This window comes from Rattus rattus, chromosome 10 (assembly GCF_011064425.1).
Source record: "Rattus rattus isolate New Zealand chromosome 10, Rrattus_CSIRO_v1, whole genome shotgun sequence".
NCBI classification, from domain to species: domain Eukaryota; kingdom Metazoa; phylum Chordata; class Mammalia; order Rodentia; family Muridae; genus Rattus; species Rattus rattus.
Window position 1 is genome coordinate 39,146,090 of NC_046163.1, and position 15,137 is coordinate 39,161,226.

General features: G+C 42.0%; 1 protein-coding gene across 1 annotated transcript in view; it reads left to right on the forward strand.

The window, feature by feature from the left end:
* Positions 1-15,137, forward strand: part of Tnr (tenascin R) — a 387,323-nt gene that overhangs the window by 304,670 nt on the left and 67,516 nt on the right. The window contains exons 3-5 of the mRNA XM_032914659.1: positions 6,438-6,997; positions 8,437-8,913; positions 14,793-15,056. Coding sequence (XP_032770550.1) covers positions 6,499-6,997; positions 8,437-8,913; positions 14,793-15,056 — 1,240 coding nt within the window. The 5' untranslated portion in view covers positions 6,438-6,498. The remainder of the gene's footprint in view (positions 1-6,437; positions 6,998-8,436; positions 8,914-14,792; positions 15,057-15,137) is intronic.

Genomic DNA, 15,137 nt, shown 5'->3' on the forward strand with positions numbered 1-15,137 from the left:
GTCCATAGCAAACTAGAGTGATTGGTGTCTCCTTTATATGTGTGGATGCCCCCATTCTGATTGGTTACTTCCCCCAGACCACAGTTGTGCCATAAATATCTTGAATATTACTCCTCTGTAGCTTACAGATGTTGTTGCAAGAATATATAATGCAGCATATAACTTGTTCCAATTACTCCTGATATTTTTTTTATAGGTTGAGTCTTGTCTTCTCATTGTGTCTGGGTTGAAGTCCTAGTCAACAGCATCTCATGATGTGGCCTACTTGGAAGAAAGTTCATTTCAGATATGGTTAGCTGTGTTAATTATGAGGTCAAGCAGGAATAGGCTGTAGCCCCAGTTGAACACAACAGCATTGTCTCAGCATGGCCATGCAAAGACTCAGATATCCAGGCAGACAGTTTGCACTGATACATCTGCTAGGCAGGAAACACCAAGGCGTACAGTACAAGGTGTACTTAGAAAGAGGCACAGAGTCACTCAGAGCCCTGGGGAAGAGACCACCTTGAGGATAACTTGATTTTGAAGTACTGCTGTTTTCAGCTGCCCTTTTACTAGATTCTGTTATGGAAAGTCTAAGAAATCAACACATTGTGAAAGTTAGTAGATTCCTAAAAACCCACTAAGACCATTACTTTGTAAAATACTGGGAAAGGGTTTACCATTGATTTTAGTTCTGTTTATTCTCCTCTGGTGAATGAAAACCCTTCCTCAGAATTCTCAAAATGTTTGGCCTGTACCTGGATACCTCTGGTGACCAGACAGACAAACATTACCCACCATCACAGACACTTAGCTTATCCAACTAGGAAAGCTATGGTTTACATTTGGAAACTACCTCTCCAGGCCCTTGTACATGTAAAAGTTCAGTCTCTTAGCACCAGCAGCTCTTTAAACAAACTGATTGGACAAATCATATTCTGAACATCAGTTTCAGCAAATGCAGTTCTAGAATGAATAACATCTTCCTCCTCCTCCTCCTCCTCCTCCTCCTCCTCCTCCTCCTCCTCCTCCTCCTCCTCCTCCTTCTCTTAACCTAGAGAGAAATCTATTAAGATCAATGCCCATGTTATCCATGGGTAGACCAAATTATGTGTGAGAAAAATCAATCCCCGAAACCAAAAGCTGTGCTACAATTAGACTAGCATGGAAAGAGGGTTTCATGCAGTCACTTAGACACCCAGAGTAATAAAACAGCCACCATCTTGCATACAGCTAGTCATCACAGAAGGCAAAATCTTCAAGCAAGTGTACGCTAAGCAACTGGATACCTCAGCCTGGAAGGGACACTCACCATTTCCTCTCACGATTTGTGTGGTAAAATGTGACCAGGAAGTATGGGCCTGGAACAAGAGTGAGGTCCAGAGGTGTCCAAACCCCAAAATCCTTAACTGGAGACCAAAATCTCCTATTGAGACAGACAGGAATAAGGACTGCTCCCTCCATATTCTCAGCCCGCATGCCCCATGATACATAGCACCACACCTTCATCCTACTTGAGGAAGTCACATAGCCTATTGGACAAATTATAGGTTTAAGCACCTGGATGCCCTCTTCATGCAAATGAAGCATCCCCACCACATCAGCTTCAGCCAATAGTGTACACTCTCTTGGAAAACCACTAACCACTCCCCAAGGTTTATATGGCTCTTGGTATTCCTGAATAAAGAGAGCTGCTGCTTAATGGAATATTGTCTAAGAGAGCTGTCTCACTGAACATCATTGAGAAGAGCTGTAACACGAAGAATCATCGTGGAAAAGGCCTTCCCCCCAGGTACTCATTTGGCCAGACTAGACCTAGATCCTGCAAACTCACCCACCCTGACAAGCTTCATTCGCTTCATTCTGGCTGGCTCACAATACCCCAAGGGAAGAAGCAGAGCGGGGCTCACAGTGTTTCTCCGGCCATAACAAGAGATGTGGTCTCACACACCCAAGGAAGATTAGAAAATCCAGTCCTACTGTGTGCCTGAAAGCCAGACCAGAACTATTTGGCAAACAGCACCAAGAGTCCTGACCTCCTCAGAGTCACTCTCCCTGCTATAGAGAGGCCCTATAACTGTCCTCTCTGGACATCTGGCATGCTTCTTAGTCATGGTCATCACCATGCACTAGCGTGCTTGTGTTTTACTCCTCTCTGAAGCTGGGGGTTTCTCAAGGAATGGGAGGTGGTCATAACCAATGGTGGTACAGGAAGCATTTGAGGACAGTGAGCATTATTAGCAGTGAAGAACAAAGCCCTGTTTTACAGGGCCTTTCCACATCCACTTCCTCACCTCACCCCAGATATCCTGTTACTCAGATGCCTGAGATCCACCCCTGCCCCAGAGCCCTTGTATTTACTGTTCCCAGTGGTTGGACTGTAGCTCCCCTCTCTTTTGCTAGACACTCTAGCCTAGTTCTGTCAAGTATCTGCTCAGCTATCATCTGATCAGACAAGTCTTTCGGGATATCACTCTATAAATATGGCCATGAACCTTCACCTGCTTACTCTTCCTGACTGAAACTAACATAGACATATATATCATATAATATGGTATTATATGATAAATATCAAGTAATTTTATTTGTATATATAATATTAAGTTTGCTATTTATTTTCTCTACCCCTTTATACCACGTCCTTCCAGTCCATACATATGGAACTAATTTTCATAAATACAGAGCAGGGACCTAATAACTACTCAATAAATATCTGTCAAATGAATGGGTGATTAAAATAACATATGAACCTCCCATTTTCTCACCTCTCTGAACAAAATGCTAAATTTCTCTTCCTCGGGTAACAAGATTTGCATTCTTTCAACATGCTAATCACCTAGGAATGATCAACTATTGGTGGAGTAAGGGCAGACAAGCTCTTGTTTTATACTTCACTCCCCATTTCAATCTATAAAGCCTAAGTTTAAAAGTAAATTTGGTCTTACAAATATTACATGGCCAAGTTACTTCTATAAGTTTAGATATTGACTAAAATATTGATCATTTTTCTCATACAAAACTCCAACTTCCCTTTGCTCTACAATTTGTAGTAGTTGTTTTGGACCTACACACAGAATTTAGCATCTTTCTCCCTCACGAGTCCCCTATCACTGGTCCTCTTTTTCATTTATAATACCACTTATTCTTTTATTCATTTCCTATCTACAATTGACTAAAAATCTATTTAGTGCTATAGATTATAGGATTATGTAACATTTTCACAGTTTACATAAGAAAATATTATTCAGCAATGAATCAGGTAAAGAAAGCTTTATTTAAAAAAACAGCAAGGCCTTACGTTGACAGAGCCACTGTGAGAATGTTGTCATGACAAAAGCATAGAAGTGACATCCAAGGATGTAATTCCTGGAGCAACTCAAAATGGAAGACAAGTATAGCCTAAGATTAGAAGGGTCTGGGAAGATCTTACAACTGTGGAGTCAATTTAGTTTAAACATATCTGCCCATCTATTCCCAAGGCAGATTTGCTTTATCTAGATGTGACCAATGGATTGACATCTCCCAGAGTATTTCTGGGACTTTATCATACTTATTCAAGGATATAGTATGAGTTGGGTTTTCCTGATGCTAACTAGTAAGACATTTTACATGCCCTTCCATATTTGGGGAATATGCATAGGAGAAGAACCAAATGGTCTGAAAACAGTATTTATTTATTTGAGTCAGTGTTAGATACTGGCTAAGTATTATATAAATAATGGTAGAGTCATCATTCTAATCCTATAAAGGTAGTACCATTCTTTAGTTCCACTCTGCAGATAGCAAAGCTGAAAGAGAGATTAAGTGGTCTTCCCATAGATAAACATTTATGGGGCTGAGGTTTGACCCCAGACAGTCTGGCAGTCTCAGCAGCTCTAGTCTGCCCTGCTTCCTCTCCATATTAGAAACAGAGAGAGAAAATAATACAATATATAACATAAGAGCCGAGTAATAAGATACGATTTTTTTATGCTAGTCACTAATACCAGTTATTCCTAATTCAATGAAGTCTTAGACATTGTCCAGAGTTGAAATTGAATAGAACAGTAAGTAACTTAGGGTTAATGGAGAGAGATTAAATGAATTGGAGAATGATTCAACCTTTTGCTCACTGAGCATTTACTCATTAAATCATCGATTTATTCATTCTTTCATGTATCTGCCCGTCCATGCATTCAACAACTAAATACTGAGCACTTTCACATCCTAAGCACACAGCAATATGCCGCAGTGAAGACATGATCAGACTCAAATCGACTTAGTGTACTCACACAGGAGAGTGGGGATCAGGAAATTCAACCTGTATTGGAGAAATGTATGAAAGGACAGGGAGGAAATTAGGAAAAGAGACTGCTTCATGGAAGAAGAAAAGACAGTGAACCACACCCAGGCAAATTTTCTAACTTTGGTATTGAGAAAGTTCTGAATGTCCAGTTTCCATAAAGGACAAGAAATAATTGAACATTTTCCTTGGGGAATAAAACAGAACCTTCCGTATCCCAGGTTGATCTTAAAGTTGCTATATAGAAGAGTTTTGCCTTGAACTCCTAATCTTCCTGCCTCTACTTCCCATATACTAGCAATACATGCCCAAGTTTGAACAATTTTTTTTAAGGCATTGAAGCATAGTTGTTAAGAACACAGGTTTGGGATTAGTCTGGCTAGCTCTCACATCTCATCCTTTCTAGGCAGAAAGTACTCTGCTATAAAATAGATATCATCTTAAGACTCCCCTGGGGATCAAACAAGAGCATGTGTGTATATGTTCCATCTGTGCTTGGGGTACAGCAGTGAGCGTTAACTGGCATTGACTACCTTATTCTTAGCCTCAGAGTTATGGCTACTTGGCTCCTTAGTCCTTAATCTTCTTAGTAGCTTGAGTTTACTTGAGAACCGAAGCATCTAAGTCTCTTTCCTTTTATTTTCTTTTACACAGGGAATAGAAAGGTAATATAATTTTTGTAAAAACTGATTTTTATTACTGTGAATTTATTATACTGCATGGTTCTTGGTGACTAGGTAACCAGTGAAGGAGCTAATTCATTATTTTAGCAATTTAAACAGGACCTCGGAAAGAAAGGCACCCTGTGGTCACAGAGCATGGGGACTATGCTAATGAGAAGATTAAAACAAAGCTTCACTCACATCATCCCAGATAAATCACAAATGTACCCAAGGATAATTAACAATCACAACTGCCTAGGACTACATTATTTGGCTGGTTGGTTTTTGTGAAATCAACCTGTACTGAATAGGTGAGCTTAAAAGAGTTGATGAATAAGTTATTTGACATGACCATTGAGATCCCTCCATAATAAATATTTGAGGAGACATGGGAGTACCCCAAAGTTTCTGTGGTTCACTTTATCCTAATCTTCCTTTAGAAGTGAAGGAAGCTTTGAGCTCTTCTCGGTAGAAGAGACTGTCTACAGAACCTCCATTCCTGATATGTGTTCTAGAAATGCCTTGCATACTCTGAGGACAGACTACTATATTCTGTGCCTAAATAGCTTCATTAGTCTGATACTTAGTGCTATGACAAAAGACCAGAAAAAACCAACTTCAAGGAGGAACAAATTTTTGTCTCATCTCAAAACTTTTGGTTCATCCTGGCAGAAGGATGTGGCAAAGCAAAGCTGCTCACTTTGTGGTGGCTGAGAAGCAAAGAGAAGACAGAAATGGATGGCTAGGAGTGAGATATACCCATGTCTTAGTCTCTGTTCTGTTGCTGTGAAGAAACACCGTGACTAAGGCAACTCTTATGTGAGAAAGCATTTAGTTGGAGGATTGCTCATAGTTTTAGAGGTTTAGTTTATTATCATCATGGCAGGGAATATGGTAGCATTCTGGCAGGTACTGTGCAGTAGCTGAAAGCTACATCTTGATCCATAGGCAAAGAGACTCTGAGCCTGGCATGGGCTTTTGAAACCTCAAATCCCACCCCTCAGTGACACACATCCTCCATCAAGTCCATACTTCCTAATCCTTCTAATCTTTTCAAATAGTAGCACTTCTTTGTGACTAAGAATTCAAACATATGAGCCTCTATGGGCTATTCTTATTCAAATCATCACAACCTTTGAAGTAGTGATCTACTCCTTCTAACTATTTAATGCTGCAAATGTATGCATCCATCAATGGATTAATGTATTGATGAAATCAAATCCTTCATAATCCAATTCTCAGATACCCTCTAGCTGTCAATCAAGCTTCGGGAGAGGACCATTTGAAATTAAAGTCATAACAATACTCGTATGTAGAAGTGATGTCCATTATCAAGAATCCAACCTTTGAGAGAAGACCCAGCATTCTGACTGATAACCACTGTCTCCTCCCAATTTTCTACACAGCCCCAGAGAACATCTGCCTGTGTGTGTTCTAGCTTTACAGAGTGAGAGCTATGGTGGCCCAGCACAAGTTTTCAAGGTTATATGAACCTTTGTTTTCTCTTGCAGATTCCTATAACTCCATGTTGGCTACTACCAAAAGCTCTTGAACCAAGCTCTGGCTAAGAAGATGGGGATCGAAGGGGAAACAGTAGTCTTGAAGAACATGCTCATTGGTGTAAACCTGATCCTGCTGGGATCCATGCTCAAGCCTTCTGAATGCCGGCTGGAAGTGACTACAGAAAGGGTCCAGAGACAAACTGTGGAGGAGGAAGGAGGGGCTTCCAGCTACAACACATCCAGCAAGGAACAGCCTATGGTCTTTAACCATGTGTACAACATCAATGTGCCACTCGAAAGCCTCTGCTCCTCGGGGCTGGAGGCCTCAGCTGAGCAGGACGTGAGTGCCGAAGATGATACTCTGGCAGAATACACAGGCCAAACCTCAGACCATGAAAGCCAGGTCACCTTCACCCACAAGATCAACCTCCCCAAAAAAGCCTGCCCATGTGCAAGCTCTGCCCAGGTACTGCAGGAACTGTTGAGCCGAATCGAGATGCTGGAGAGGGAGGTGTCAGTGCTGCGAGACCAGTGCAACACCAACTGCTGTCAGGAAAGTGCTGCCACAGGTAGAGTCTAAAGAGCTTGCAGCCTGGTCCCTGGTGGATAAGGAGAGAGCTGAGTGGAGAGGGAGGTGGGATGAGAAGAGGTAAAACCCAGCATCTCTTCACAGGGTCATAGAAAAACGTGCCCAGTATATAGCTCCTGGTTAATATGTCATCTGTAAGATCTAAATGCAGCCAGCCCCTGGGGATTTGGTTCAGGGATTCTCAACACTGCTTACCCAGTTCGAAATATATTAACCTGATTTGGGGAGGGAGATGAGTCAGGTAATGGTACATCGGCTCGGCACAGCAACTTTGATGGCAGGCAGGGAATTTGATGTCTGTCTTCATTCATCTTTCGTCTTCACAGGCTGTTGAGTTGATATCTGTTCGTGTTAACCTGACTGACTAGAGAATGTGGTGCTCTGTTCACTCACTCACAGCCTTTCTCTCATCTGAGAAAATGATAGTCATTAAGGTCCCAGAGGACTGTCCCCATCTTCTCCAGCAAGATGAAAGTTTTATCTTGATCTGTTCCATGATCATAAACATGTGTGTTCACATATGCATGCACTCAAATGTGCCTATACACGTGTGTGTATGCATATGCACACACATACATGCACGCGTACACACACACACACACACACACACACACACACACACACACACACTGCATCCTTTTCCCAGAAGGCTTTAGTCAGTGGATTTGCTTTTGTCTTTGTCCATCTGTTCCTCACTGTAAGATGTGACCAAGACTTCAGAGTCAGACTTTGAGTTCAGATCTGCTCTGCTACTTCCGGCTCGTGATCTAAGCCAGTCACATGGCCTATGACTTTTCTTCCTTGTCTACAAAGAATGACATATGAAAGCAATAAGGAGCCATTAACTATTAACTCACCTAGTAAGAATCATATAAGCAACAGCTACCATTAGCTGCGCATCAGCTTTGCACCCAGTTTCCTCCCTCCAAAGGACCCCTCAGACTCATGTAGCTCAGGCTCTGGATGATAAGGAACGGGCATCATATCATATTGTTGCAAGTATTCACCTCTGGAGGAACCTGAGTCGCTCTTCCAGGCACTTTGCATAACCACACAATGGCTCAGTCACATTCCTTGCTGATCCCCCCACCCAAACCACTACGTCAAGTTTCTTCTGGAAACATTATTTTAATAAGTCACTTCTAACGAGCCCAGCCTAAGATAGTCTGAAATTGATTTGTCAGAGGACAATGGCTTGGATCTTACCCATCTTTACTCTCAGTGCTGTCTTAGGCATAGACAACTGCAGGTTGTGGGTGAAAATATGTATTAAGCTGAATCTGTATCAAACCACATCGTAGTTAACTCTCAGCAGCGCCAGTGTGATCAAGGGATGAGTACAGGTCTCGGCTCACCCCTCCCCAGCACCATTTATGAGAGGCCACTGCTGCCCTTTGACCTTCTCCTTGGCCATTCTAGGACAACTGGACTATGTCCCTCACTGCAGCGGCCATGGCAACTTTAGCTTCGAGTCCTGTGGCTGCATCTGCAATGAAGGCTGGTTTGGCAAGAACTGCTCAGAGCCCTACTGCCCATTGGGCTGCTCCAGTCGGGGTGTATGTGTCGATGGCCAGTGCATTTGTGACAGTGAATACAGCGGAGATGACTGTTCAGAGCTCCGGTGCCCAACAGACTGCAGTTCCCGAGGGCTCTGTGTGGATGGGGAATGTGTCTGTGAAGAGCCCTACACAGGCGAGGACTGCAGGGAGCTGCGTTGCCCTGGGGACTGTTCAGGGAAGGGGCAATGTGCCAATGGTACCTGCCTGTGCCAAGAGGGCTATGCTGGTGAGGACTGCAGTCAGCGACGGTGTCTGAATGCTTGCAGTGGGCGAGGTCACTGCCAGGAGGGGCTCTGCATCTGTGAGGAGGGCTACCAGGGCCCTGACTGCTCAGCAGGTAGGAAGGGGGACATTCTGGGGCTAGCTCCAGTTGGTTGGGGAGGAAGAATGGAGAAGAGGGAACAAAATAATTCCCAGTTTGGTTGTACTCATTTGCTTTCTGTAGTGCAAGTCCATAACAATTGGTGAGGTCACATTCAGAATAAGATCTGGATCTCCATCCCTGAGCTTTGAACCAAGACAATGATAGTAGAGATGACAACACTTTAAGGTTCTTAATAACTACTGTCCTTAAGGTAAGGTGGCTGGTTTATTAGCCCATTCTGTTGCCAAATAAGACAAAAGCAGTAGGGTGAGTTATAAAGAGGTTTATTTAGGATTGCAGTTCTAGAAGTTCAAGAAAAAGTAGCTATATCTAGTGATATCCTTCTTACTGGTAGAATAGCCACATAGAACAGAGAGTTGCTTGATAAGAGATAGAGATCGTGTGTATGTGTTGTCTCATTTCCTTATTAAACTGCTAGGATTCAATCATGGGGTCCACTCTGATGAGCTAGCTCTTCTAACTCCCTGAGTTTTTAACCCTTTTTAAGTCAGAATGGGCATTAAATTTCAATTCTTGAAGCCTAGTGGACACACACACACACACACACACACACACACACACACACACACACACACCCCATATTCAAATCAGAGCAAGCAGAAAAATGTCACAGGACCATGCTAGGTAAGGTTGGTCTTTGACTCAGGGAAATCTACCAGTTGTACCTGCTTAAACACATCTCCCTTGCCCATCACTGTATCTCAGCATCTTTTATCACTGCTTGAGAAAGGAAAGCTCCAGTTCTCTGTTTATCTGGTTAGCTTACAATTGTAGGATGGGATTAATTTATGAAATTACCAAGAGACTGAAATTTTAACAATTAGTATAGAATATTAAACAGATAGGACTCATTTTATTCCAGATGACTATAGCATAGATAGAAACCAACTCTATATGTAGTCTATACTCTAGAAAATGACAGAAGAGTCATGTCCTGCCATGGGATTCTGAAACCTAAACTTAGCTGCAAGGGCAATGGCAATATTTCATGGGGCTGGTGGTGATTTTTTTTTGTCTTTTTGCCCCCCAATCATATTGCTCCCACTGTTTCTTTATTGTTCATTTCCTACCAACTAAATCAGTAACCATTGCTGATACATTTGTGCTCCTACAAGTATAGATTGCATAATTGATCCTTTCCTTTATGAATTCAGAATACCTTCTGGGGATTTCTTTTAATAAATAAAAACAAACAACATTTTTAAGCTTCCTAATTGAGCAATTCTACAAATTTCTAAGGGACAAGTCCCTGACTTTCTGTTGTTCAGCACCTGCATTTGTGGCTTCAAATTAAGCCCTTCTGGAGGATTAAGGGCAACAAAGGGAGAAGAATAATAGTTCACTGCTTAGAAAGAAATCTTTTTTCTATGTTACATTTCTCTATAGTGAATTATCTCATCTAGCCTTTCAAGTCTGTTTACTAAACTGAAATTCTTTTCTAAAAGTATAGGCATCATACCAATTATCCAACTGAAGCTGGTTAGCCCTCGGCACCTCTGAATTCCAATCACAAGGGCAGCTGCTGGAAGCATGAAACATCACCCTGCTTCTACCAAGAGGGTGACACTCCTGAAGGCCCCCAACCAGAGGATGCCAAGGGTCAACTTGAGTCAAGCTATCTTAATGCTATTCTACAGATCAAGCACTTCTTAATACAATCAATATTTGCAAGTCTGCAAATACTTGTCATGTTCTAGACACGTGTTTTCACAGGGTCAGGTCTATTTGTAAAACAACAACAACAACAACAACTTGATCTGATCCAGTGTTCAAACTGAACTGGAGACAGACCAGAGGCCTAGGTCACTTCAGACAAGATTCAGCAGCTGCTAATGCAGCTGCATCTAGGTCAAATCCAAGCCTAGCATCCATGCTACCTCTGACATAAGGGCTCTGAGTTCCTTGGGAAAACTTCAGCAAGCCCAGATACATTTTCTTTACTGGTTCAAAGCCCATGAAGAAGGACAGTTGCATAATCTCCATCTGTTTCTATAGCAACCCTGGAGCTACCTCTCAGTGCAGGAGATATTCCTCTTAATGCCTGCCTTTAAAACCAAGTGCCACAGGTCTCTTCCAGAAAGGGATGTGGGCCATTATCTAAAGTGCTACTTTACTAGCTCTTTGTGAAGGGCACGTAGGAGTGGAGCCTATTTACTCACTGTTTGGCATTTCTGGCCAGGTACTTGCAAGACAGCTTCCATGAGTACAGAGCGAGAGGGGACAGAGGGGTCAGAAAGGTGAAAACATCAAGAGCCACAAAGTAGACTCCCTTGTAGGTCACTATTTTTCTTTAGCAGGACATGGAGAATAGCTGCACACCTTGTGGATTTCATTATGAGGCCCCCTATATGGCAGCATCGGTTCAATTGACTAGTTGACACCAAGTTGCAGTTGACTTCTAGCCTTGATCTCTGTTTATAGTATGCCAATGAGTTTTTCTGCCTTGTCCTCTGCCCAGGCAAAGATAATACAAAAGAGTACTTACAACAAGCTTCAGAAAAAAGCTACATTGAGCATTTTGTTTTACAGATTTGAAAAGCAGCAGTCAGAGACTGGTTGTTTCCCAGAACCAACAGCCCACTAAGAGCAGAGTAAGAATGAGAACCCTGGTCACCCATCAACTTTTCAAATTCTCTAAACCTCTTCGTGATGCTAAACCAGAGTTGCAAAATAAAATCATTGTCATCAAATATACAATGAGTAGTCTTTTGACATAAATGCTGAGATCAGCAAATGGTTTTCGTTTTGTTTTGTTTTGTTTTGTTTTGTTTATGAGAAACACCTAGAGTCCCTTGTGCATGCACATCCATCCCATGACGGTAGTCGGCTCAGGAGCTGGTGAGTGAGCTGTTGAATGACCCTAAGAGTGGCTGCATAATAGTCCCTGGAATTCAGTGAGATGTGTGGAGATTTATCAGCATCATTGTTCAGCTGAGACGAGAGACAAGTTGCCCAACCTCTGGCTTCCGAAACCACCTGCTCTATGGAGCAAATCACAGTCAGGAACTACCTTCCGGTGTGCTCACCAAGGTGCTCACTAGGTCTCACAGTGGATGCTGTAAAGGAGTGAGGTTGCGAATGCTTGGCACTCCCCACCTACTCAGTGCATGCATAGCTTTTGTAGTTTGCTTTATACTTCGGTATTGTTTTGTTTGATAGTAATGGCTGACACCTTCATTGGCCCATCACTCACTATAGCGCTTCCACCACAGGTGACCACTGCTATTCTCTAGGTCAGATGTGAAGGCAGTATTCACTGTCTGAGGATAAATGCTTTTTAATTCTAAACACCCTGCTTAGATCACCCACCACTGTCATCATTAACTTTGTTTTTCTGGAAGAAAGAATCAAAAAAGAAATATACTGACTAGTTCCACAGGCCCCAAGAGTTGCCTTGAAATTTGAAATGACCATTTCTGCCCCTGACAGGAGGTGTCCTGTCAGTAAGTCTCAGAATAAAGGTGTTGACTCACACAAGGAGGAGGTGGCACAAGAAAAAAGTCTGTTGAATTCAAGTCTGGGTCATTTGAACTGTTTCTCGTGGAGCTTCTATACAGTCCTTGAAGGGCTGCTCACACATGAAAGAAGAAAGCAGGTGTGATGTGTAGCCTGCCCTGTGAAAGATCTGATTTTAAATCTGACTCAGTTCCCTGGATTTTGGCACATCCTTCCACTCAGCCCTCTTCTGTGATATTAAGATTACTCTATGTACCTACCACAAAAGGATTTTTAATTAGTTAAATGATATGTCTGACATACTTTATAATAGAAATGATTTATAACTGTAATCCAGAATTTTGTATTGGCTGACAGCTTCTCTAATCACTGTGCTGGGGTTCAACTTCTCCTTTGTTTGTTTGCTGTGTGACTCAGTTTCCTTATCTATAAACTAGGAGTAGTAATGAAAACTATCCTGATGTTCTGGTGGGAGGTTGAAATGGGATAACTCACTGTAAAGTATTTACTGTTTTGCCTGGAACATAACAAATATTCACAAAAAACCCCACAAACAAACAAAACCAACAAATGCAAACAGCAGCAGTCACTTGTAACTGGAGTTAATTCATAGGTGTGAGATAAGGTGTGTGTCCAGCATTTTATAATGTTGGAGCCAAAAACAGTACATTTAAGAGTTTAATTAAATTTCATTTACATATCTTTTAGTTTTGAAGGTTTGCTTAGAGTAAATTTTAAGACATTCGTGGAAATAATGGTACAAAACTATAATTCCCAGCAATCAGGAAGATGGGATAAGGCAGGAAGATTCTATGCTCCTGTACTGCCTGGACTACATTGTCAGTACTGCATTGTAAGAACAAGGATAAATAAATTGATTAAACAGGAAGAAAGTATAGACTTCCTGTTTCAGATAAGGTTTCTCCTCACTCAGAAGAAATTTTATTTTCTCAACTGTTTAGTGCAGAGAAAATGGTTTGTGGCAAAAGCAAAAGAAAATATGACTATTATAACATTATAGACTTGTGATTAGTCTTTCCCATGAATCTTGGACCAGTTAAAGGGATGCTCAGTTCTCTTAGATAAGAATTCAAGGTTTCTTGTGTGAGCTGGAAGAGGCAGGTGCCCTGTGAAAGCACCCATCCTGATTCTGTTTGCTTGTAATGGTGAAAGTGTGAGATAACCTAGATAGAAATTCAAAACCAATAACAGCTCTTCAACCAATGGGAACCTCCACCACATACTAACATGGAAGTTAATTACACTCACTAAATCTTGGCCTGATCTTTGCTGTAATCTATGAGAGATCCAATTATAGACACTAGAGTTAGCCTTCTAATTAGTCTTAAAGGTTCAATGATTTGATGCCCATCCTACGGTGAATCCTCACTTCCTAAGGGAGCTGTACAAGAGAGGCTATTTCAATATGGTTTAACCTTTGGCAACTCTGCACAGCATTTGCAAAGCTGGACAAGCGAGAAAAGCAAAGCTCTCAAGAAGGCTTTCTGGTCAACCTCTCCAAGGTTAAAGCTAATGAAAATTAGTTTGAAATGAGTTACAACTGCTTCAAGAATTAAATGCCATCCTTTTAAAAGGAGGAATGTTATAAGAAAGGACTACCGATCATCTTTACTAGGCCATGAGATACAGGACATCCTGTTTGGCTTCTTATAATTTGTAAGAAAAGCAAGAATTAGTCTTTATTTCCACTTGCTAAGTCAGAACTGGCTGTCAGGACAGTAATTTATTACAGTACCAAGCTGTTTAACTGGTGGTGTGCTGTGAAAAATCTAGTATCTAGTTCTATGAAGGAAAACAAACAAGTAAGCCTTCATTTGTAGCTTTTGCAAATGTCCATGGTGTAAACACCTCCATGGCCAGTTTCAAGCTACTCATGTGACAACATTAAATGTGGAATTCGGGACAGACACGCAACAGAACACAACTATGCAGTATCTCTACCAGAGATGCAACACACAAAAAAATCACCTTTTAGACATAGCTAATTGGAAGACGCAGTGAGATGATTTTAAAATGATGCGTGGGTCTTTAAGTAATTACCTTTTAGACACAATTTGCTTAATTACTGCTTCATATAGTTTTATCTTTAACAATGTGATCACTTTAACCTGTGAGAAGTCAGGCAGAATTCTGAAAAATTTGACAGCCTTCACAAGACAGTAAGGAGACAACTCCAGTACCACATTCATTTATGGCCTTGTGGAACTTGGAATCTTTTAGTAGAGAACCAAGCCATGGAGCCCAACCAAACTCCAGACACAGAATAAGGGGGTGAGATGTAGCAAGAAACTTGAGTCCGGGCTGGGAATGGCAATCCTCTGAGCTCATGCTGTCTGTGTATTGCCTCCTGGTAGTTACCCCTCCAGAGGACTTGCGAGTGGCTGGTATCAGCGACAGGTCCATTGAGCTGGAATGGGACGGGCCGATGGCAGTGACGGAATATGTGATCTCTTACCAGCCGACGGCCCTGGGGGGCCTTCAGCTCCAGCAGCGGGTGCCTGGAGATTGGAGTGGTGTCACCATCACGGAGCTGGAGCCAGGTCTCACCTACAACATCAGCGTCTACGCTGTCATTAGCAACATCCTCAGCCTTCCCATCACTGCCAAGGTGGCCACTCGTACGTACCATTTCCCCATCCTGCTTCATTTTTATTTTCTCCTACATGAGATCATGGGCATTCATGAAAGTAGTGTCTTTT